At 41.3% G+C, this 25,065-nt stretch overlaps 3 protein-coding genes across 3 annotated transcripts; 1 reads left to right on the forward strand and 2 right to left on the reverse strand.

Moving 5' to 3' along the window:
- Nucleotides 1-3,570: 3,570 nt before the first annotated feature.
- On the reverse strand, nucleotides 3,571-5,717 carry LOC108884021 (cytokine-like protein 1). The gene is made up of 4 exons (XM_018677628.2): nucleotides 5,354-5,717; nucleotides 5,194-5,238; nucleotides 4,592-4,738; nucleotides 3,571-4,458 (listed from the first exon to the last, which is right to left on the reverse strand). The coding sequence occupies exons 1-4, from the start codon at nucleotides 5,498-5,500 to the stop codon at nucleotides 4,354-4,356; spliced, it is 444 nt and encodes a 147-aa protein (XP_018533144.1). The 5' UTR covers nucleotides 5,501-5,717; the 3' UTR covers nucleotides 3,571-4,353.
- Nucleotides 5,718-6,369: 652 nt separating this feature from the next.
- On the reverse strand, nucleotides 6,370-17,821 carry LOC108884018 (limbin). Its single transcript, XM_018677624.2, is given in 27 exon segments — nucleotides 6,370-6,927; nucleotides 7,170-7,271; nucleotides 9,367-9,542; nucleotides 9,707-9,794; nucleotides 9,896-10,128; nucleotides 10,751-10,978; nucleotides 11,094-11,237; nucleotides 11,967-12,059; nucleotides 12,061-12,142; nucleotides 12,294-12,604; nucleotides 12,726-12,902; nucleotides 13,053-13,212; nucleotides 13,646-13,821; nucleotides 13,955-14,194; nucleotides 14,309-14,329; nucleotides 14,331-14,634; nucleotides 14,816-14,955; nucleotides 15,150-15,284; nucleotides 15,452-15,517; nucleotides 15,688-15,788; nucleotides 15,899-15,911; nucleotides 15,913-16,086; nucleotides 16,216-16,272; nucleotides 16,373-16,554; nucleotides 16,797-16,872; nucleotides 17,253-17,434; nucleotides 17,735-17,821. Coding segments are annotated over 27 exon segments (4,080 nt in total). The 5' UTR covers nucleotides 17,760-17,821; the 3' UTR covers nucleotides 6,370-6,533.
- Nucleotides 17,822-18,070: 249 nt separating this feature from the next.
- LOC108884019 (evC complex member EVC) lies at nucleotides 18,071-24,853 on the forward strand. Its single transcript, XM_018677626.2, is given in 23 exon segments — nucleotides 18,071-18,205; nucleotides 18,401-18,600; nucleotides 18,725-18,778; nucleotides 18,780-18,839; nucleotides 19,050-19,136; nucleotides 19,358-19,581; nucleotides 19,696-19,780; nucleotides 19,892-19,990; nucleotides 20,177-20,305; nucleotides 20,443-20,604; nucleotides 20,716-20,932; nucleotides 21,515-21,613; nucleotides 21,616-21,662; nucleotides 21,948-22,046; nucleotides 22,130-22,342; nucleotides 22,426-22,535; nucleotides 22,696-22,897; nucleotides 23,044-23,268; nucleotides 23,397-23,532; nucleotides 23,784-23,886; nucleotides 23,999-24,125; nucleotides 24,237-24,333; nucleotides 24,423-24,853. Coding segments are annotated over 22 exon segments (2,904 nt in total). The 5' UTR covers nucleotides 18,071-18,205; nucleotides 18,401-18,420; the 3' UTR covers nucleotides 24,572-24,853.
- Nucleotides 24,854-25,065: the final 212 nt, after the last annotated feature.

Below are 25,065 nucleotides of genomic sequence, written 5' to 3' on the forward strand. Positions count from 1 at the left end.
CAACAATGACATGTTAAAGAATGAAATGTAATAAGCTCAGCAGCAGTTCAGTTTTGTGACTATGATACAGTAAAAGTCAATGTTAAAGAAAGGATTTAAATACAGTATTGAGTTGGACATTGTAGTTCTGGGTAGCGTGGTCCCAACAGGCCTATACTCACGCACAGTCAGTGATTATCATAGGAAAAGACATTAAATATCTATTATCAGGTTTTCATGGTGTATATATATTGAGGTTACAAATCTATTCATTTTGTCCCATTTGTTCTGTACTGTCCACTAGAGGGAGTCGTGTCTTTTTGTTTTTTGGATGACCTGCGTTCATGACCAGACTTTGGCCACTTAACACTATTTAGCTGAAATTATTAAGCACAGAGATAACAACAAAGTCATCACGAGTGAATGTATTAAACTGTTAATAATTGCATTTATCTTGACAAACAGTCAACACTCACTCCCCCTCCGCTATCAGAAGTCCTCCAGTGACCCTCTATTGAATAATTACTTCAGTGTGTAAATCCAATGGAACAATTGTGCGTTTATAAGGTACATTTACTGTTGACAGGAGGGGCAGCTTTGCTCTAATATGTGAGAGTTCTCAGTGTGGGTTGAACACTATAAGCCTCCATCCGCAGCCAGATTTACTGAGCAGCATAATTACAGCAAGTGTGCAGAGTGTGCCAATCATCTTATTGGAAATTAAGGGGGAAACATTTTCTTATGTGGACTAATGAGGCAACATTTCTTTTAAGATGCAATAAAAGTGCTAAATGTGATGGAAAATTGCCTGAAAACCCCATAAACAAAAAACTGAATCACAAACTGCATCACCCCAAACTTTTAACGTAAATAGGTTTCTGATCTGTCCTTTACAAGGTAATTTATTTCAACAAAGCAGAGAATGATTACTGTCACCCTTAGGCTGAGTTGTTGTGTTTTATTGCGCAGCGTTTAGCATTTTTGGTGCAGTGTCGCAGAACATAAAATTGTTAAATTACCTGGCCGCCTGTGGTTTAAATGTTCTGTTCTCCTTTTGCCTTAATGATAGAAAATAAGGTGGACTCTGCGGCCCTCTAAGGATGATCAATAAGCAGAGGAATTAAAGCTTTATAAGCACACTGTGGGCTGATTTCTTAACAAGCCACATGCTGCTGACTAACATTTTCATTTTTGTTGGGTTAGTTAATTAGCAGTGAAGGGTTCAGACCTGATGGTTCAGAAGTGCAAGAACTTGTTTCTTGGCACAAAAAGAAAAACATTCTTGTTGCAACATGGGCCAAGCTAAACTTAAACTGCAGGCTGTAAAATGATTAGTAAAATGATTAGTATGTGTCGTAAGATTAAAAACATCTTCTGCACAGGAGTGATGGAGCTGTAGGGGATTTTCTTTTCACGCAGGGTCACTATGACATTACGACAACACAATATTGTGCTATAAGACATATTTTGGGGATAAACCTCAAGATTTGCTGATTCAAATTCTACAACATTATCACAGGCTTGAAAATTGAATCCATGTGTCCTCGCGTAATCGTTTATTTATGTAAATTTTGTGTGGAACTCTTACTGAAACATTACTCTGTCAAAGAAACTAAACATCCCTCAGTTCTCATCACTAACAGTAAATGGACCTTTTCAACAGCATGATTTCACTCTGTTTAAACAGATCACGCAAAGGTCAAGATCAGGTCTTAATCTCTGTTGTCAAATTAAAAGTAGAGATTACACCTTTTTAAGATCACGAACATTTACAGAATATGTGTCATGACAGTCATGTGGTGGCAGGCTTGAATAGAATTAAGCTACGGGGACCACTGGCTGCAACACTTTAAGGTGACAGATGTAACCAGCTGTGGTTGAATTATGACAAAAAAATATTAAAGGACATCGTTTTTGAGATAGAGAGACCTTTTAAATACCTGTCTGTCAGGAGCATAAAATGATGGGAAACTAACCTCATCCGCACATTACAAATGATGGCAAACAGCTCCACCTTCTGGCAGATCGAGACACGGTCACACCTCCTCTGAAGACAGACCTAGGACATACAGAACATAGGCAACTATGAATTGATGACCACTGCTTGGGGACCCTGCTTATTTATTAGGCATCAGAAGAAACTGATGTTCTTGACATGGGAGCAAAACAGCTCTTGCATGATTCGCACCTCAACAACCCTCAAGATTACTGAAAACATGTTAATGGAACTCAACCAACAGTATTTTAGTCTGTGAAATCCTGCACAATAGGCCCTTTCACATCAGACACTTTGACCTGTCACAGCAGGGAAAGCACAGGTGTTACCAATAACATCAACAATGGCTTTGTTCTATTCAAGTTAGCCATGGCAGTAGGGACAGTGAGGCAGCATGAACGATACCAGGACCCTAAAACTGACACAACTAAACAGAATTCAGCCCAAATTATGAATTTTATTATTTACACCTGTGTGTTTCCTACTGCAACATCTTAAAATGTCTTCGTTTGTCAGTAAGGCAAACCCAGAAAGGCAAAAAAAAAAAAAAAAAAAAAAAAAAAAAAAAAAAAAATTACAAATGCATCATAAAATCCCCATGATTGTTTCTTTCATTAAACATATTGCTATTTGGCGGCCATGTCATGTTGGGGAGTCTTTCAATGAATGAACAAGGAGAGTTGTCAAACAAGTTCCTGCTGGCAACAGCACTCTTAGCTCTTACCACATGACAACAACTCAAGCTTCATTTGTCAAAAGTAAAGCTTGCTGATTATTCAACAGGACCCATCACAAGAAAATTCAAGTCTCTGCAATTTAAATCTCACTCAGGTATTCACACTGCCCAGACATGAATGTAAACCAGGGGCTTATGTGGCCAGTGTCCTTAATCAGCTTCATCTAGTTTTAATCTAGTGAATTATACTAACTTTACTATAATGTCATGGCCTCATATAAACAGATTTAATTAAAATATGGATTAAAGTATATCCCAGCAATAGCCCAGAGGGTTGAGCAGAAAGTGGCACATCAGATAAAATGTCTGAGAACGCTGAAAAAAAAAAAAAAAAAAACTACTCTAGTAACACTTTCACATTTCTATTTAACACACTGCAGAATCACCTGTCTGTATGTAAGTTACACAGTCTCTCCAACAGAGAGCAGCAGAGTCCACAAATAAAACCTGGAAGGCAGCGTCTTCCCTGTTGGCAGAGTATTCCCAAATCACAACATTGCATGCAAAACAATGGCAACAGCACCGCTGTTTACTGCATTTGTCCAAAAAGCACAAAGCTCATCCATCCTCATTGGAAGGGTTGTTTCAAGTTATTTTCGTCAACTGAATGTTAAAGAAAGCGGGAACCATGATTTGTGTAAAGCCACATCGTTCACTCACAGTTCATCAATCACATATTCTAGACATAACCACCAGTTTATTTTAGTTTGTAGTATGTATGTATGCTTTTGTACTGTGACTTAAACAATGGTTACAGTTGTATTTTCGTTCAGGACTGACAACCAATAAGAGTTTATACCAGAAAACTGTTCTGAAAATTATTTTTGCAAATAAATCAACAAGTACATAAAAACAGATGTATAGAAAGAAGTTTTATTACAGAAGACATACTGTATATAGATTGCCATTAAGTATATATAAAAACAGGTACAAGTTCCTAATATGTCTATGACAGTGAGGGCTCTATTATTTCATATGCATTGTGCTTAAGGCCATAAAAATATAAATTTTATCCAACTATACTTAAAGCAGTAGCAGCACTGTTTTAACTTCCGTGGCTTTAAACGACGAGTAAAAACACTTTTTATGTGAGAGAATTCTGAGAGAACATACTGTAAAACCAATGCAACGCCCAGGACATCTAATTCTTGCATAACATTTTCATGTTTGATGCTTCAGATGTTTACAAAATGCTGCATAATGCTCCTTTAAGTCATGTTAGTCAGACCAAGGGTTATGGCAACACAACATATTTCTCTTAATGACACATGGACCTTTGATCAGGCCCTGGTAAGTAAGCAGCACTTAAATCCCGGCTCACAAGCATCTCTTAATGGTTTATTATTTCAAGGTTTTCATCGGCATGGTTGGCATTCAGCAAATTTCCTGTGGAAAGTTCTGCACTCCTTGCTGGAATGTAGCCACACATGTCCACTAACATGGGTCCGCAGCTAACACAGAGCCAACTAGGTGCGACATGAAACAGCACTGTGTGTCCTTCCAAAACTGTATGATGTATCTAATAGACTGCAGGCCGTGGTGTGTACTGTACATGTACTTGTGCGTGCATTCTACATATTGCTGATGTGTGTGTATGAATGTAATAGACCAGTGTATATCAGTTGTCTGCTCGGTGTGTTGCTCATCTCTCCTCTTGCAGGAGCTGAAGCCTGTCCTCTGCATAGTGAGGCCTGCTGCTGTGGCCAGTATCGATAGCCTCACAGTCATCTGTGAAAAACACCAGGTCCTGCCAAGAAAAAAACAAACAAACAAAAAAATAAATAATAAAAAACAAAGACGGTCATGCGGTCAAGCCGCTCAGGCATGAAAACAGGAATGCCGCGGTCAAAAAACAAAGCAGACTTTTGAGATGTTCTCACCCGATAACAAATTCTGGTGATGATGGTGTACAAGTTCTGGACTTTTCGTTTCAGCAACACCATTCTGGGACGCTCTCTACAGAACTGGCTGGGATGGTTCAGCACCACGTAGAGCAAGTCACGGAGCTTGGTGGTGATACATGAGTTCTAGAAAGACAAAACAATACTTTTATTCAGTTGTGTCAATTGTGTGCCTCTTACAGTATTCATAGATCTTCAAGTTAATTGATAGTTTTTAATGAAAGATTCAGCTCTTGCTTGCACTATTTACAGATCACACGTGTAGTGACGTCATGTAGTAATGTCAGTAGTAGTAGATATTACAGTGTAGTAATGTCAAGTAAACTTTTTTTCTATTTCATATATTCTCATCTTACAAATCCTTATCATATAATTGAATAATAGACCCAATCTGAAAAGATTTTCTGAAGACTTTTTTCTTGGGTGAATCTGTAATAAATTAACTCACTCAGCTTTTAATATCTAAGTTGACCTCTGAAAGTGTTGCTATCCCAGTTTCCTGGAAATTCACTGGAACCAGAACTTTCAGCACCCCTGTGGATCCCCATACCACATGCAGTACCCCGTTGTTTTAAACTTACATGCACATCAATGAAGATAGTAGGCAGGACTTCAGCACACGTTTTCTGCAACCCAAAGATCATCATCATTAGAATACACGGTACGGAGGCACCAGTTTAAAACAGTTTACATAGTTTCGTCTGCAAAATTTGACAATGCTAACAACATCAAAGTGCTTACCGTGAGGTGGTAAGTGTGTATTTTATCCAGCAAAGCCATGACTTCTTTGCTAAGGCCGAGCGCCCTGGAGTAGCAGGTCGGAGGCGCGCACTCCGTCAGCCACACAGAGCTGAGGAAACACACGAGAGTGGCCAGTCCAAGCCTCATGTCGAATAATAACACTGACGCTGCTCGGGAACTGCTTCCAACTGCTCGTGCAGCCAACGCTGTTCCAAATAGTAAAGAGGAGGACTTGCTGCAGTTTTAAGGATGGAGCGGTAGAAAAAATAGACGACGGACGATGACGTGGAAGCGCAGCAAGACCGAGGAAAACATTTGGGGTCTGCTGTGTTTTGGAGAGCACACCAGTGCTGTGTTCACGCGAGCTCCAAATACCAGAAATGACTGATCTCCTGCTGATAACACAGCCAAACATTTCTGCAACTTTTTCCCATAAACCCAAGCCAGTTTTGTGGTTTCCTAAAACCGGTTTATTTATTGTCAGCTATTAATTATCATTGGGAGTCAACCACTGTTCAAGTCAAAATAAATAAAAGGCAAAATTCAGGGGAAATTTGAACTTGCAGTCACGAGGGAAGCCAAGGGTGTTTGGAAATACAGTATCAATTTTAACTGCTGCATGTGAACAAAATGTGTGTTTGGACACATTTTATGATACCTGTGTGTGTGTGTGTGTGTGTGTGTTTGAATGGAGGGAGACAATCCTCACATCAAACCATCAAAACACTGAATCAATACCTGCAGTTTTGGCATGGATGTTTAAGAGTGCCAACTATTTGATACTAAAAGATGGGAAGGGTTTATTTTAGTTTATGTTCCCATTAAACTGATTAGTGATGTGTAACCTTTTGAGAAGATCTGACTCTGTAGCTCTGTCCACTTTTCCATCTTTTAAAAGATGCCAGTTTAAGACAGGAGCGTGGAAGCTGTGAGTCAACCACTTGTGTATGACCTTGCAAATCATCCTGGCTATTAACAATTTAAAGTAATGAGAAGAAAAACATTACTGGAAACAGTTAAAGTAAGCTGCCTTTACTTAAAAACAAAGCCAGATGCTACATACATTTTACATAAAATGTGCTACTTTTTGCTACACAGCAAAACTACTAGTTTATTTTGTAACTTAGTTTCATCATTAAGTACCTTCATAAAACACAAAACTCAATGCTTGTAAATCTCATCATAGGTTTGTTGGGGCTACTGAGCCTTTCTTCAGATTGAGGAAATTCCTCTTCCTTTTTCTCTTGGGGACAGCCGCACTGTCACATGATACAGGTGGATCCCGAAAAACAAACAGCCTTTCTCCATTAGCAGGGCTGTCCAGCACAGAGCTGGCAGAGGCTGAAGTCATGTATTCCCCTGCTGAGCTGTGGACTTTTTCTTCTGCAGCGTCACTCTGCTGCTGTTTAACTGTGTTTTCAGCCATGGCTGATTTATAAATAGGCAGTTGAGCTTTGGTAAAACGGTCCTCCTTTCCTTTCTCTTCAACCAAGAGCGCTTCAACATCTCTTGGAAGCATGAGAGGGGATCTGGGGAGCAGTTTTTCCATCAGACTTTGCCTCTTTTCTTGGACTCTGTGAGATTTTTGGAGGACAAAGGGGCTGTTGTTAGTGGGACTGGAGTGTTAAAGTGCTTACCTCATGCATGTGGTCACTGCAGCCTAGCCATGTACAGTAACTCCTCTGATGAAAGGCGTATTTCACTTCAATAAAAGGATCTGTCTATAATGTTGATGACTGCTGAACTACAAATTAGTCTCAACACCAAGTCTTTATATGGCAGCTGGGAGCAAAAGACAGAAACGTGTTGAACTCACCTCTCTCTTTCCACAGTGCAGCTCGGCATATTTGGCATATTTTTATGCACCACGTCTTCCCTCAGTTTGACAGGGAGAAGCCGATTAGACCCCGCAGCACACCTGGTCAGAAAGTCGTCAGCATTTTATGAGGCTGGTAATTGCAATCCAATCTCCGCCACACAATGCGAGCTTTGATTAAAAACTGGTCAGTGATCCCCCTAGCTATCTGATACACTGTAATACCTTTTCATCACTGTAAAGGGAGAGATTTGTGGCCTTTTTCATCACAATCAATGACATTCAAATATGCTGATCATTAGTGAAGAAGAAGTACTGCACGTTAAAGCTGTCAAATGAATTCAAAATACCAAGAACTGCAGATTTCACGCAAGGTTATTTTTTAGAGGGATAAAAGACTACAAACTGTAAAACGTTGAGTCACTTATAAATCATGTGCCACAGACAGTGGAGAGCAACAGTAAATCATATGCATCATGTAATATTCTTGTACTTTCTAAAACCTGTAAGACACAGTACCACTCTACCGATTACAATGTGCACAAAAGCAAAAGGTGAAAGCAGATTTTGGTCGGCCGCAGCTGGTAAAATGTGAATTGCAGGAGCTGCTGATTAGCTACACATAGATGAAATGCAACATACACTAAGCACACTTACGCGCACATTTTAAACAACGTACAGTGAATGATAAAACGTGGGAGGTAACATACTAGGACAAACTGAGGAAGGATGCCATGAACAGTATGGAGCAGGAGGAAAAGCAAAGGACAGAAGAGGATGAAAGAAATGGTAGGCAATTTGAAGCTGGATGTTTTTTGCGGCAATTCAAACTTGATATGTTGACGTATGTGTCCAAATCAGCAAAGGACACTACCAAGAACAAGGTTGATATTTGTCTACAGAAAGGCAGAAATGATTGCATGCATTCAGCAACTAAATCAAAACATACATATACCATTTTAACAAGGCAGCCTGTTCAGAGCAGGTAAGAGTTACGTGTCAGCTTTCTGTGACTATGTATTTTCTCATTCAATACAGTCATTCACATAATGTGTGAGTGGCTGCATTGATGTGCCACTTGTCTCTGACATTTCTGTCTTTAGTCAGATGACTGCATGGCTATAGATAAAGTGATCTCTGTAGTATCAACAGTTCAGTCAATTAGCCTTGACTGGTCAGATCCAACACACTTTCACTCTCTTTTCTCTATTTAAATATAAGCTATGCATTTTTAAATTAGTGTCTTAAAGATAGAGTAAATGCTGTTCTGTAAACAAACAGAGGTAGAAACAATAGCACTGAAAAAGAAAAACATATGTCTTGCATAAACTACGCATTTTCATTCCCTTGTCCGTTGGCCAGACAGCTCAGATCCAAAGAGACCTCATGCATGAGACATTATTCATCAGTAAACTAAATCCAAACTCAGCAGGGGCCAGACATGAGTGTTCCAGTGTATCAGGAAAAGAGGGAAATTAAATGATGAGTAAAATCATTTACCCCCCCACCCCTCCCCATCTTTGCTCAGGGAAAAATGCCTCTTGTGGAACTGTGTTCAGACAGCATTTGTTATTTAAATTGAAGACAATGCTCGGAGATGGCTGTGTTTCAGCCAGCTGCTGTGGAAATGCTGCTCTTATTTAATCAGTGACTTCACTTAGAAAACTACTTTCTTAAACCACAGAACTTGAATTTTCTGAGACTCTGGCTACGCACTCTGGGGAAAAAGGTTTTCACTATGTTCAAGTTGTTCTATTCTTTTTTTTTTTTCAATTAAAAAAACATGACCAGGAGAACTATTGCATAACAAAAGCTTTTGGTGGCTTATGCACATTATTTGGTAACCAAGCTTAAGACTTGTTTTGCTAGTTGGTAGAGCCAAACAGATTTTGTATAGTGATGTTGACTTAACAATAACAAACAAACTATGTCCCATCCTCCCCGTTTTCAGTTGAAGGAATATTTTGATACTAGACCAGCACACTGTTCAAAATGAAGCTATTTCTGTGCAGATATTCTCTTTTGTCTCTTAACCAAGAAAGACTAACACAGAAAAAAAAAAACATTAAAAATCAAATATATATTTAGCGCTAATATCTCTGAGTCGAACACATTTCCTTACCATGACTCTACACTATGTAAATTTGACTTTAACAAGAGCATTTGCCAGAGTGTAAATCCTGGACCTGGTTCTTACCCCGTGTGTTCCTGCTCAGCTGGCGATGAAACAGGGTGCTGTTTGGGGCAGAGGGCGTCGGTGATGGAAAGAAGTTCGCTTTCAGGCAGGGTGGGGAGGAGGAGACGCAGGGCCTCCAGGAGAACCTCGGCAGACACCTGACTCTGCTTCACCAGGCGAGATGCAAACTCCAGATCCTGAAATGAAGAGCAGGGCACTGAGCCACAGTACAGTACAGATTTTCTCTATTTCCACTGGCATGCACACAGAGGTGAGGATGTCCCTGTATTTTTCCGTTGCTATTAATATATAATATGTTTTCAAGATATTACTGGAAAAACACTTCTGAATAAACTCCAACCTGGTCGCAGTTTGTGTAAAGTCTCTTGAGCTCCATTTGTTCTTTTAAATCTTCCATGGCTTGGTTCTTGGCAGTCATTTCTTGTAACCTGAAAACACCAGAGAGTTTCAATGCTGTAAAATGTAATGGCCTGTGTCAACTCACAAAATTCCTCATTACTTCTGAAATAACCTTGACATAACAGCTCACCTCTCGGCCAACAGTGTGATGACTTGATCACACTTATAGAGTGCCTCCTGGAGGATGACTGTCATCCTGCAATCCTGCTGCAGCCGAAACACACTCTGCTCCTCATTGTCATCCTTCCTCTCATCAGAGTCTTGTCTGCACGTTGAATTTGATTCCACTGTGGCCTGAGACATCTCCTGGCTGTCTAACTCTGTCCTCTCCCTCTGAAGCTGTTGCTCTGCTTCCTCTAGGCCCTGTAGTGAGGGTCAGGTTATCACTAACAAAAGTCCACAAAGTTTAGTGAGAAAGTAAATGTCTCACAGGAAACAAGAAAGATAGAAATTAAAGGAAGACAGAAATTAAACTTTTTGGAGAATCACACATTGGTTTGAATCTTAACATATGCCTCAAAGCCCATGAGCATCCCTCCAACCATGCAATGGTACGACACAGGGGTGAAAGGTGCTATATGTAAGTTTTTTGCTATCGCTACATAGCCAACATCCGCATTAACAGCTGTTTACTTACCAGTTTGGAAGAAATGCTTCAAGTTCATCATCAAAGAGCTGTCTCCAGCAGTGGAAAGCAAAGCCACTGTTACCTTCTTCTTCTGAAGGTAGCATGCTAACCTGCTAGCTCCGGCCCATTCTTTCTCGTATTACCACTTTACAATAGTGAGTCACTATAGCGTCCAGTCTGCACTCAGACCAACATGAGAGGGTGTAGTAGTAGTGACTCTTGTAAATACAATCTTAGTAAATGCAACAATGACAGAAGCTCTTAATAAGCAAACAGTTGTTAAAGCTAACATTGGCTATGTAGCGATAGAAGAAACTTACATATAGCTCTTTAAACTGTAACTAAAGCTTTGCCTACCAAGCAGTGGCTCTGTATACTCTGTGCCATGTCTTGTCTGTCCAGGCTCTTTCTCTCCCTGAGCTGCTGGATGAGCAGGCTGTGCAGGGTGAACATGGCTCTGGAGGTCTCCAAGACTTTGGTCCTCCGCTCAGCCTTCAGGTAGTGGATGGTAGCCATTTGAATCGCCAGGCTGTCCGCCTGAGAGCGCAGATCATCCTCTCTCTCCCTCTGCATCTCCTCTAACACCTGCCGACATTAGAACGGATGAGCATTGTCAAATTACAGCACCTGCTGCACTTAAAAGTGAGTTATAGTTGATGTAATTGAAGTGACAAGACAGCTCTTCTGTCCTCTCTCTCACCTTGTTCATGACACTGCTCTCCATTTCCTTCTCCTTCTCAAACAGCTGGATCCTGTCCTCGAGCCTTTGCTGGAAAAGCAACAGGTCGGATGTGTCTGTTTTCTGTCTGGCCTTGCTGGTTTTCCCCTTGGACTGAATATTCGTCTGCAAAAAACCCCACAATATCCATAAGGTGGTTGGGAAATGACTCTGACCACACTGCTATGATGTGATTAGAAATGAAACCTCTCTGTGGAGCCCTTTATTATTTCTGAATAACAATATGCACTCATCCAGCAGCCACACAATTGAAGCTGATCGCAGTGTGGTTTTCACTGGCGCTTGCCATTCTCCATTACTTATTCATATGAGAAAACATTAAATGCACCATTATCTCCTGCTGTGGTTAAATTCACATGGGTTGCTCTCTTTGGATTACCATCAGAACTGTATCATGAGGACATTTAAAACAAAAATGCATTTACTTCATTAAACAAAGTAAAAGAAGCGGGGATGAAGACTACTTCCCAAGAGAAACATTTATATGAGAGCTACATAAGAGATTCACAGGAAAAAAAACAGAAATGTTTTCAAGTGATTCTAATGAAAAAAGGCTCTAATGCCTCATTAAAAACAAGCATGCACAAATGTCTGGAGTTATTTCCTACCACTATATTAAGTGCAATGATCAAATGATGTGTGCTTTGATAAATGTCTCCCATCCAGAACTTAAAATTCTGTAACAAGTAACATGAATAGTAGAAAAAGAAGTGTGGACCAGAGAGACTTTAAAATACTAATAGCTGTCACCACAGTCAGAAAAAATCTAATTCTACATATTGGGGCTTTGAGAGCTTAAAATCTGAATACAGCATTGTATGATTATGTGTTCACCATCTGTTTTTCGCTGTCCTTTTTCCAAGCTGCCAGAGAAGTGTGGAGTTTGGTTCTGGAGACAGCATGGGGCAGCACCAGGCCGCGGTCCATCAACAGACAGACACTTCTGGAACTCCAGTTTCATCCTCAGCCTGTCATCTTCAGACAGAGTCAGCTGGGACAAACACAAACACCTGAAACAGAAAGGGAAAAAAAGAAGAATGACACACTGATGCTTTATGTGGCTGTGTTGGAGCACTTTCATGACATAGTAATGTGGAATAACCTGTGTTGTTTAAACCCCCTGAAATGAGATGACTAACGCCATTATACAGTATCACTGACCTGAAGAAAGCCCTGCTGTGCGCCCTGATCTCCCTCTGATCCTGCAGCTCTCTCTCCATGGCTTCCTGCAGAGCCTCCCTGGTGCAGCTCAGAGTGCGTAAGGCTGCCTTGCCCTCCTGGTGCAGCCTCTCCTGGCCCTGCAGGACAGCACTTGCTCCTTGTCCCTGGGCCTGGCCTGCTCCTTGCTCTGGTTCCACCTGCAGCAGGGAGCGCTGTGTCCCCGGAGGCAAGGGTGATAGCAGGGCCTGGGTTGCAGAAGGCTGGATGGCTTTGACCTCCACTATGGCACCTTGGATCACACGCATAGTCACCTGAAGAACAGGTAGATGATTAAGACAGTAATCAAAGTCAGTCAAGCTTGATGCTATATTTGTGTTTAGGCTTATAAATGATTAGGTCACAAATGTGTCATGTGTACAGCTAAAGTCGCACCTTGCGGATGTCAGCAGTAGCCTCCTCATCTAGGTTGTTGATGAGCTCAGCTAGCTCCAAGCTGTGAGCCGTCAGTAAGTTCTGCCAACAGTGCAGGTTCTGGGCTACCTCTATCTTTCCCTCCAGACCCTTGGACAGGCCTGACAGGTCCCTCTGTCTCTGTTTGTGGACTCTCAGCTGGCAAAGGAAGGAAGAGGATTGAACAACTATGGTATATTACTTAAGGACTTAAATGAGCAACAGATTTTGTAGTAACAGTCTAAAATGGATGTGCTTCATATATGCAGGTGTTTGGAATAGGATCCTAACTATGCATGATCTCTTCACCATTTCAGAGATGAGCTCCCTCCTCTTCTTTATCAAGCCGCAGCGCATGGCTCTCCTCTCCTGGCTCAGTGCCTCATCCAGTCTCTGCCTGACCATCACCAGCTCTTTCTGGGCCTTCTCCTGCAGCTGGTCTATCTGCTCTGCAGGCACTGTGCTCCCTCTGGTGGAGAAGACGACAGCATGCCAGGTTAAATATGGCTCTTATAGAGTAGCTTGCTTATGTTTATGTTTACAGCTACCACTGAAATGTATTTGTTAACAAAACTGAGACGTAATAAAGAAATTTTACATAATATGGCAGAAAAGTCATCCTTTTCTTTGCAAAATTATATTAGAATAATTATATAATAATTAAAAAATAATAAAATATTTTATAATGCAACTCTGGACACATATTTTGACAGTTTTACTTTGAGCTGAAGTTGGTAAAATTACTTACACACTTATTTTAAAAACACAGTACATTCATTATGGTTCTTTATATATTTCACATCATAAATGGGATCAGTTCAGGTAAAATTTTGAGATTATCAAGATGTGGAGACAATGTTTCATGTGTCATATTGTGTGAGTGTAGATTATCTCACACTAACCTCCTGATGTGAGTGAACCAGCTGTCCAAGTTGCTGGAGGCACTGGAGAAGGTGTCAGAAATCAGGCTGTTCAGGCTGTGGAGGCTGTGCACCAGGAACTTCCTCTGTGCATGGCGCTCAGCCAGAACATAGCGCTGATTAGCAAGGACCACATCCAGAACCTCTTCTAGCTGATCCTGGACAAGGAAGTACACATTATCACATCATTCAGTAAAAAAGTATATTTGCCAAATGCATCAGCAGAGAATGATATTCAAATGGTTACAGTTCCATGTGTCAACAGTCTGAAAATCAACATTGGTTGTTCACCTGACAGGTAAAATAATTGTGCTGAAGACTCTTAGCTGTGCTCTTCTCCAGCTCGCCCATCCTGGTGGCCTCCTCCAGCTCCTCTGAGAAGATCTTGTGCAGCTCCACCCGGCGCCACTCGATGATCTGCCTCTGGACCTTCGCTGAGGCTTCTTCATGTCGGACCAACAGGATGCGCTGGAGCTGACTCTGGCTCAGTTTGTGCAGCTTCTCCAGGAGGACACTGCACTGGAGGAGCTCCTAGCAACATCACAAAGGGTTTACAGTTTAGTGATAGCACGTACTGAATGCAATAAGTGAGATGATACAAAAGTAAACAATGCAAATGTTTAACAATTCCCTCATGACTGTCACCTGTTGGTCTGCATGTTGACACTAGCAGTTCGGCCTGGGCCTTCTCAGCTGCTTCCCTGCGGTGCTCTGCCTCCATTTCCTCCCGAGTCTCCATGTTACACTGGCCAGCCAGGGCAGCCATGCGGGCCCCTCGCTCTTCCTTCAGCCGCCCCTCCATGCCCAGCAGCTGCCCATGGAGCACACTGAGAAGCCTCTGTTGGGCCTGGGCGCTGGCTTGGCCCCGGGACCTCAGGCTGCTCAGCAGGGAGGAAATCACGTCCTTGTAGATCTGAATCCGTGTGGCCTCCAGGTTGTTGGTGGCACGCAGCAGTGTAGACATTTCAAGGCTTATAGGGATAAAATGCAGAGTAAACTTGTATAATTTCTATATTGGTTCAGAATACACATTAATACATTTACACATTCGCTAATTTCTTCCAAATCAGCTTTTGGTGGTGATTTTGCTCTATTAAAGCATACCAGACTTCATAGAAAAGAATTAATTTCCCTCTTGACTGGTCTACTCACTTCTCAAGAGCCTGGTACATGTTCTGGGGATCCTCCAGCACCATTATATCCACCATCTTGTCTTCAAATGCTGCTTCATCTTTAACTGTCTCACTCAAGTTGCAGTCTGCATACTCTGGGTCTGAATCCCCTCTTTTTCTCTGAGTCATGAAAATATATGTACAGTATAACGACTTGCAAAATAGTTTGACATTAATTTGAAAGAGCAGTTCTCACATTATCTTTACATGAAACCACCTTGATAACAATAACAAACAGGAGCACGTACTATGGGTAATGAACAAATGTATGATGTCTGATAACAAAAGCTCATCTTTTTTTTAGTTTGTGATACCCTTTGCTGAAGAAGGTTCAGCCTGGTTCTGACGCCTATTAGGTTCATGGCCAGAAACCCAAGCGACAGCAGCACCAAAGTGACAAAGAACCCAGCAACAAATCCAGCAAAATGGACACCATGGTTAGGATAGATCTAGAATGGAGAGCAGAAACATCAGACTTCCCATTACATTGCTTTGAACAAGATAAATCACAAATTGAGAACATTACAATAACAAACATGTGATGCTTATAGCTGCATGTATGTTTCTAGTAAAGGAACAGGACAGATTCTGTATACTGTGAGTGCCCTCCACTTACCCTGTCAGTGGAATTCACCCTCAGTGTTAGATTAGCTGTTAATGGACCAAACATACTGACATCATTCTGTGGAGTCAAGAAAACAAAACTTCAGGAAGACAGAAAATTATCTTATTTAGCTAAATATTAATTTTGTGAAACTAAAAACAAATGTTGTTTTGGTTTCACAAAGTTGTAAATTTTGGAAACTGCATTTTAAATTAAAAATAAGAGGAAAGTGGGATCACAAATGATACCTGTGAGGCATTAGAGAATGTAAGAAAAGCTGGAAGGTCCAGGACTTCACTCTTATGACTCCTTATGTGAGCAGTATAATTGACGACAATCTGAGAGCCAGCTGAAACACAGTAGTAGGCTATTTTTTAGGGTACAGCAAGTTGAAAAACATGACCCAGACATGTCTAGGTTAAAAATAATCATTTGCAACATTCAGATTCCCAGACATACCAGACAGTGAATCGAATGGCAAATGTCTGGTAGCCTCTTTCCACCACCCTGCCTTCAGTTTTTAGGGGGACTATTCCAGAAAGTGAGTCCCGGATAGCCACCTGAGACAGGTTGGTACCGCCAACTGGGCCCATGTTGTGAATCAGCAGGAAGAATGTCAGCTGAGGGGGGTCAGTGTCGAGTTTGACCTGAGGACCATGTGATTGAGGAAGGGAAGAATGAATCATTGGATGGTTAATTGCAGATGTGGCAAAAATGTGTTGGAAATAAATGCACATAGATAAAATGGGCTTTATTCAAACAATATGCTCATGTACCTGTGCACACTTGAGAAATTTAACCCCAAATGCAGGTGGAGGTGCTACATTCTGAACCTGCAGAAACATTCAAAGCACTGTATAATTAATTATTCTTTAAATAATCATTCTTAAAATTTCAGTTTTAAGAAAGATTGGACATCATGTAGAAACCCACCTGAGGCAGACTGTGGCCTGGGTTGTACCTGGTGAGTGTGCTTCTGCGGAGCCGGGGGTGCAAGATGTTTGACACGTGGGTAAATGATGAGTACAAGGAGTGTCCCCATGGACCAGCAGGAGCTGAAGAAGAGAGAGGGCTCTCTGCAGAAAACACCATGGGCCCTTTGAATTCCATTGTACCTGTCAGGTGTAATAGTATGTTTGAACTGTCTGAGTAAAGTACAATAAATGAGCCTGAAACTGGCAATAAATAGTGATTTTTATCTTGAGATCATCTGTAAGAATACAGAATTATCAGAGGTGTACAGGCAGAAAGTATTCAGCCATCAAAAAGTTAGATGTAAAATTATTAAACTCCTCTTTATAAAAAGAATTGTATTCACTGTATAGTCGATGTTTTAAATTAAGAGAAAAGAACAAACCATGTCTCCTAAGCAGTGTCAACTCTGCTGTTTTCCCACCAGGGTCATGCTGCATTACATGTATGGTGGAGAAGCCCTGACAATAGAAAAGGAGACAGTCAGTATTAATTCTATAGTTTAAAAAAAAAAAACAAAACTTAAATACCTTTATGCAATGACAGACATGCATTTACAATGGTACTTCTCAAAGCCTAAAAAAGGACTGTCATAGGCCTGGATACAGAATACAACCTCATATAAACATGTATTGATTCCTAAAATATGTATCCAACATCATAAATAATCTCACTGTGAGTATGAGGTTTCACATCAGAACTGGGAAATGGGGTGCGTAGCTGCAGGAACATATCTACTGGAGAGACTACACTTTCATTAAAAGGGCTAAAGTTACACCAGCTCTGGCTCTTGAAGTGGAAAAGTTCGAGTACTAGCAATTTGTTCCACTGGGATACTCACCTCCTGTTTCTCCGAGAAATGGGGTGGTGGTACTGTTGTGTGCCATGATGTATCCTGAAATGTATCGTTATACCACGGCTGAAGTCCAGCACCGTGCTCCAACACACCGGCACGCTGCGCCTCACGCCAGGTTATACGGTAACACCAGCGGGAATGTACAAGTGGTGGGAACAAACATGACACTTGGATACAAAACATAAACGACAATATAGTGACCCTCGCAGCGATTAAGTGTACCTGAAGCATTCGTAAGTTGGTGTTCCGCTCTCACCGAGGAGAGCCGCTAGCTAACTGGCTACATTGTGTCTGGATGTTGTTAAAATCCACAGCGATGGCAACATTTCTACAACTTTTTCTCGAGAAAGATTTACTGTAACAGCGTCTTTGTCGAACAACATCATATTACTCGTATCTTTATATTTCAGGAGAGACTACAGACGCCATTTCACAAATTTATACACGAACATTAGATCCATAATCACCGTTGCTACTTCTGCTCGGAAACATTTCCAAAACTTTGGAAAAACGGGCACGTCCGCAGGGAGTGTTAAATTCAGCAAAGTACACATCGTTGTTTCCGGTCTCGGCTTTCAAATTAAAAGAAGAGAGGCGAACCCGTGGGTTTTTTAGAATGGTGGATACATTTCAAATAACTATGCCGGTGCTAAGACACCGCGTTTCGGTCATATTTGATGTCTCTATATGCATCGATGTGTTTATGGAAGGAACTTTCCCCATTTTTTACCACGGATAATTATTGTGCTTTAATTTTGAAAGCCATTCAATCTGTCTTCCGATCTAATGCAGGCGAGCCCTACTGTCTTGACGCAGCTTGGTCCTCCTCTTAAATCTCTGTCCACCCATTGGCTAAAGTATACAGAGTTTTTCGCTTTGGCGAAAGTCTTTCACTGGATTGTGTTTTTGCAAATCGTAATTTGATAATGTTTCAAAACGTAAGCCCAACTAGAGAAAAAAAACGTTTTAAATGTGCAGGATAAAAACTTAAGCCAGGAACAGCAAGGAGCTAAGTTACTTTCCTCGGGGAGATGAGTTTTGGCTATCGTTAACGTTACTTTGATGTCGCATGTTGTTGTAAGGCATCCATAGGCCTATCCTGCAAAGTACTAACACACCAAGTTTTCCTACAGTTTGATGAACTCGCTGGGAAATGGCAGAGCAGGAGCTGATAGCGGAATGTGGCGTGGACGTTATGGTTTTTTTCGCCGAGTCGTCGTACATATACACAGAACTGTTAACGGTGGCCACAGTGTGTGGAGGGCTGTCGGGAATGATAGCTGCTGCATTTTTATATGTCTACTGCCTGAAGCCTCTGCTGTTGACGAGACAAGTAAGCAAATACAACTCAACTCTCCTCTTCCCCTCCATCCACACAAGTATCTGAATCGATCCTTCAACAAGAATAAATTATACTTCCATCTTTGAATTCGCATTCTCTTGTATCATCCCATCAGGGCTATAATGCAAGGAGGCTGCTTGAACCTGATGAAGGAGAGTTAGAGAACAACCGAAAGTGACTGTGTCAGCAACAGCAGAAAGGAGGCTGCAAGTGGTACAACTAATGAAAAAGTATTACTCCTTCTATTATACTTTATACTGTAGCTTTACCCAGGTGGATGGGATAGTTACATTAGGTCTACACTGGTAAATGCAGTGACGCTAAAGTGCTGGAAATGACAGTAGTTACAGTTATCCATTCTTCATTTATGGTTACACATTTTTTAATGTTTACTAATTAACCTCCAACTAACTATTTAAATCTGTTTACTCATTGACCAGGAGAAGAAGCAGCCACCCATGAACAGTGATGTGGCTGCATTTGCATCCAGAGCAAAGGTGGTTTATCCCATCAACCAAAAATACAGAGTAAGTCCATGCATACATAATTGAATATGCAGTTAAATGTGACTACACTTTACAAACTAGCATGTTGCAATAAATGGGCTTCAGTCAGGTGCCACAAACTGCATGCAAATAAACACAAGTGTGTTCAGCTAGTTATAAACTCTGCATATGCAATTATCTGCACCTACTAGTAAGATTGTGTCTAAAAATGCTTTCCTGCAACCTTTCACTGTATCTGTCAGCCTTTAGCAGATGGAGCGTCCAACCCGTCGCTACATGAACACTCCAAGTTGCCGGCAATGCCTCATGAGGAGTCATCCTCCTCCACAGACGGAGAGTCTCTTAGCCAAGAGCAGGACAACGATGACAGCAGTCACTTTATCTCCTCCTCGCTGGTCCCCAAGAGCCTGCAGAACCAGAGCTTTACCAGGGTCTCTCACTACCCTCACACACTGATACAAACAGGGTAGGAGTCTGTGGTCTCTAATCATTAAACCATAACCATGTATGTTAGCATTACAGCCAGTATGCACAAACCAGAGTTTGCCAAAACTATAAAATATTCTTCTTATCTCTGCAGTTTTGAAGGTAGGATCAGCCTTTACTGTTTGGCCCTGCAGGATATACAACAGCATTGCTCTCAGCTTCAAGAAGAAAAATATCTGGTGAGTATTTGTCATTTGTGTTATTACATGCTAATCATATATGTATACATATATGTACATATGAAGTATATGAAATTCTGTTTTTCTTTTTTCCTCTTATTGCTGCTATAGATTTTCCTTCAAATGGTAAAAATAATATTCAGCGGCCGGTTTCCAAAAGACAAAAATGATGCTGACTTCTGCAAGAATACTCTTCAAATGCAGGAAAAGGTAGAGCCAGATGGTTGTTACTGACAAATGGCTTTTGTGATTACCATATGTTCTTTGTTGTGAAATGAATTGGTATTTTTGTTATACTTGCATGCATAATGCATTCTTTGTGCAGTTCTTGACACTGTGCATTAAAACACTGACATTTGGACTTTAATCCATAAAAAAGTATATGTTTCATTTTAGGAACTAAATGAGCTTAAGAAACAGTTGCCATCAGGCCAGACTGCCAGTGAGAAGAACAATGATACTCCCTGTACACTGGAGGAGATTGAGAGAGCTCAGAAAGATCTCCTTGAACGTGGCCTTCAAATGGTAAAAGTGAAGAGCAAAATCAATTAAAAAAAAAAAAAAATTGTTCAACAGTTATACAAATGCTAGTAGTATCCAAAGTCAATTAGACCTTTGTTTCTTTTGAGAGTTCAAGTGGGAAAATGAATGTCTCCTCACAGTCCAAAGGTTTCAGCAAGCAGGTGGAGGACTTGTGTCAACATCTCCTGAAGAAGACCAGCATTTTCTCTCCGGATGAAGCCCAGGATGTGATTCAGTCTCTCATCCAGACTCTTTTGTTAGTAGAGAATCACCTGGTGAACACACAAGAAGCAGACCTAACAGTAAGCAATACAAACTGTTGTTTGGCAAACCATATATTTAACATCCCGTGTGTCATCATTTAAGTAACTGTATGGGCTACAGGAAAGGCTGAATATATCTCATTCTTTTAGAGGATACAACAGAAGCTGCTGTGGTGGGAGGAGCTGACAGGGCTTCTTCAGTCCCAGCCTGCCTTGTTAAAGCGGGAAGTGTCTCTTAGGCAGGGCTTGATAGCCACAGCACTGGAGCAGCTGACGAGTGATGACATCTTGACCTTTAGCCACATGGAAAAGATACTTTCAGAAGTTCAGGCCACTCTGACTGAAGGTCTCCAACAGTGCACTGAGGGTAAGACACATAAAATGAAAATGGTTTGACACAAGGTGCTATCAGGTCAAAAAAGACAAAAGGCAATCTGCATTTTATGGGTTAAGGAAGCTGATTGCAAAAGTGAAAAAAGAAAAACAAATAGTATAGTAACACAGTTATCCAAAGACTGACCGCAGTGTGGAAGTGTGTTAGATTATACTCGACTAGTTTCTGGTGGCAGATAGCAGTGGACAATTTCTAGCCTACTTTTCAAACTTAAATGACGTACTCTCTCAAAATAGGCCATTTTCTGGGAATCCTCTTTAGCTTCTTAAATAAGGTCAGGTTCTTTCAGGACAGCACTGAATATTACGCCTATTACTGCATCCCAGACTCTCATGCAACATCTTTCAGCATAAGACGTTACAAAGACTCTTACTGCTGTATCACTGTTAAAAGGAATGCTGTGCTGCTACAGGCAATGTACTTTGCCTTTCTTGGTTTATTTTACTTAAAGGGTTGGCGTAGCAGTGATTATGAACAAGTTGTGACTCATTCAACTCATTTATTACAAGGACAATCCATATTTATCACATACTCAGTTCAACTTTAATGCTCCAGAGTGCACACAGAAAACAAAGGAGCTGGTGAATGAAAAGTGCAGCAAAATAGAGTCCAAGCGGAGGAAGCTTCAGAGGAGCCAGGCCAAGGAAAAGACCCGTGCCTGGAACTGAGACAGACTCACAGTGACCTACAGCAGCTCACCAAGGTCAGAGCATTTTGCCTCCCTTTACATCAATATGTAGATCAGGAATTACTGCTACATAATAAATAGGCCAAGCAACTGGCTGTAGATTCTTGTGGTTAATTAATTTTGAGGCGTAGCACAGTCATGAGACCTTCCTGGTTTATAATTATCTTAGTTGGTTCTTGAGTCTCTACTCTTAGTTTTACTATTACTGATTATAAATGCAGAAAAAAGATGGACATGATAAAAAAAAAACATAAGGCCCATGTAAATCCACTGGTATCTAATACAGAAGTGTAACCTCAGGTGTACCAGGAGCTGCTGGTGAAACACCGGCAGCAGATTGCTGATTTGGAGCTACAGCAGGAGAACAGGGCGGCTGAAGCGCTCTGTGATCTTTGGAGGGTAAAAGATTGAATTGCATATTTCGTAATGTGCTCGTGTTGTGGGGATAGCTGCTATTCTTACATAAAATTCTGTATCTTCAGAAACTCCGTACCTCCTGGTCAAAAAAGCTTGGGGAGCTAGCCAAGGATGTCTTTCTCGCCTCTGTCCCCGCCCAGTCAAAGCTCTCGGCTGAGCGCTGTGAGAAGCTGTGGTTGGATCTGGAGCAGAAGCTGGCTGCACAGCTGCAGCAGGCGGAGTGCACTATCAAGCTGCAGTTGGAGGACATGAGGGCTCAGCTGGATAAAGATGGACAGGTAGACACCAGTCTGTGTCCATGGAATGTTTTTCACAATTAAATTCCTATTCATTGTTTCTAACTGAGCCTCTTTGTCTGAAGGTGTGGAGTGAGGAGATGGCTCTGGTGCAGGCCTGTCTCAAACATCTGAGTGAGCAACAGATGAAGATCCTCCAAACCATGGTGGCCAGACAGAGCTACACACTCAACAGGTGAGAAGGGAGGACCTGCATATTCAGGCTGTGAAAATATAGCTAAATTTTCACAGACAACAGATCTCCAATACAGCTACAGTAAGTGGGCATATCCACTTCCATCCAAATCCATTTTTATGAGGTGCTGTAAAATAATGCAATATGATCCTGTCCTCAGCCCAGTAAGGATGCTGATAGAGAAGAAACACGAGCACCTGTTGGTGGCGGTGCAGAGGAGCTTTGTGGTCAGACACGTCTGCCTGCACATGCTGAAGGAGATGAGGCTGTCCAAGCTGAAGGTGCTCTCTCAGACCGATTTCCGAGCTGTGCTTATGGAGGATCCCAGTAAAAGCCAGCCCTGCGTCAGTTCAGCTCTCAAGGTGGGGAAAAATGAACAAATGTAAATACAGTCTTTTGATCGAGCACTGAGTCTGAGAATTAATTACAGAGTCTTTCAGTTTAGTGATAATTTGAATAACTGATTGAAAGAACTTGGTCAAATGCTCTTGTCTCTTACCAATCGCAGAATAGCAGTGCCAGCCTAGCAGAGAGGCATCTGGGTCCAGAGAGTCAGCTGGTGGGCCACAGCTTCCAGCAGGAGTTCCTTTCCGAACTGGAAACAGGGATGGAGCTGCTTCAGAGCCATGCGCAGCTGGTGCTCGGCAATGCCCTCAGCCAAGCCATCCAACAGATGATGGAGACCCCGTCTGTGGAGTCGCAGACCTCTACCAAACTGGACGATAACTTGAAGGTAGAGTTTGGGTTAAAGTTAATGATTTGCAAGTATTATGATGAATCTTTCATAAATCAAATTCCTGTTGTGTGTTTCTTAGATTAGTTTGACAAGTAAATTGCAAATAATTTGTTTTCCCTCGTCAGCACCACCTGATAGAGGCTGCATCTGAGAGCGTGTATGTGACCAAAGATTCTCTCACTGCACTGGTCCAAAATTACTATTCCCACTTGCAGGACATTACCAAAAAACTACAGCAGGATCAGTCAAACAGAAACCAGGGTGAGATCACAATCACAGCACATGTACATGTTCTTTGTGTAAACCTTTGATTTTAGACTTTTTTTGGTGACCATAGATTTTGATTTCGATCGATTTCAATGTCGATTTACCAAATTAATAAACCAGCAGTAGTTATCATCTCTTTGGTTGCCACCTTGTTATTTTGTGACCTGTAATGGCAGTGTGATTTAAGTGGACAAGTTACAAATAATACCATGTGTTAACTTTACTGTTGTAAACATTTCCTTCAGACGTGAATGAGAAGCAGGAGAGCAGCAGTCACCTGAACAGAGCCTTGCAGCGGGAGCTGGTGAACTGGGGCAAAAAACCCACCTCTGCTGAGTTTCAACAGAGGTATAACAACCCTGGCAGTGCAAATATTTTTTTTTCTTTTTGCATATTGTCCAGTTACTTTTACATTAAATGAGCATAATTTGGAGTTTTTCTTTGTTCTTGTGTGTATTAGGGTTGAACTTCACAAAAGGAGGGTGCTGGAGCTCTGTGATCTGGAGCAGGAGATGATATATGAGGAACTGAGGGGGAAGAAAGTGGCCCGAGATCAAACTTTGGAAATGATCAAAAAACAGCTACTGGTTAGTATGTTCCAAATCTGTTGTATTTCTCCACTTGGTGATAGGTTTATGAATATATTTACAATCCTGCACACTTATTTTCTGTAAGCACTGTGTTTCTGTGTCCATCAGGAGGCAGAAGAAAGCTTCATAACCGAGCTGGCAGACTTGGCCCGGATTTCTCTCCACAGTCCAGAACCAGAACCCAGTGGTGAAGAGGACAACACCGGTGAGCAGCCATACCCAAAAGTATAAAAATATGTATGGTGTATGCCACCCCTCTGTTTCCCTGACTTTTGTGATGTTGTTTTTCAACAGGTAATCAAAGAGCCACGATATTGGACCTGCTGGCCCTGAACCCAGCATTAGATCCGGCCTTGAATCCTTCACTGACTCCAACTATTGTAACTCCAGTGGTGAAATCAAAACCAAAGAAGAAAGTAGAGAAAGAGTCTCATCTCAGCTGAAATATTAATAAAACCATGTGCATGTATGTCCTGTAAAAATCGTTTCTATTTTTATAGTTGTTGGTGCCTTTGGAGTAATATCACTACCTGTCTACTGGGACCAATTTTGTTGTCATGAAGGTACTTTTAAATGTTTAAGTGTTGTGCTTGAAGAAGATTACTGAAATGTTGCAATAATGACAAAAGCACTTTTTTCTGTCAGTCTGAATTATTGTAAATACCATGTACCATCAAATAATGTAACTGAAAAAATAATAAAGCAGATGATTTTTGAATGCATTACTCAACTTTTATACTTTTTTCACCTGCTATACAGAACTATCATGCCACAGGCCTGAAAGTTCTACATTACCATCCTATATGTAATTCCCACATTGCTTTTCATATCACGGCTCATTCACCACATTGATTCCCATTGATCGCTGAGTACATGGGATGATGGATGTGCTTCTGGGTGAGTTGTCAGATGAATTAGAGATGTCCATTCTGATCTT

Source organism: Lates calcarifer, linkage group LG12 (assembly GCF_001640805.2).
Source record: "Lates calcarifer isolate ASB-BC8 linkage group LG12, TLL_Latcal_v3, whole genome shotgun sequence".
Lineage (NCBI taxonomy): Eukaryota > Metazoa > Chordata > Actinopteri > Centropomidae > Lates > Lates calcarifer.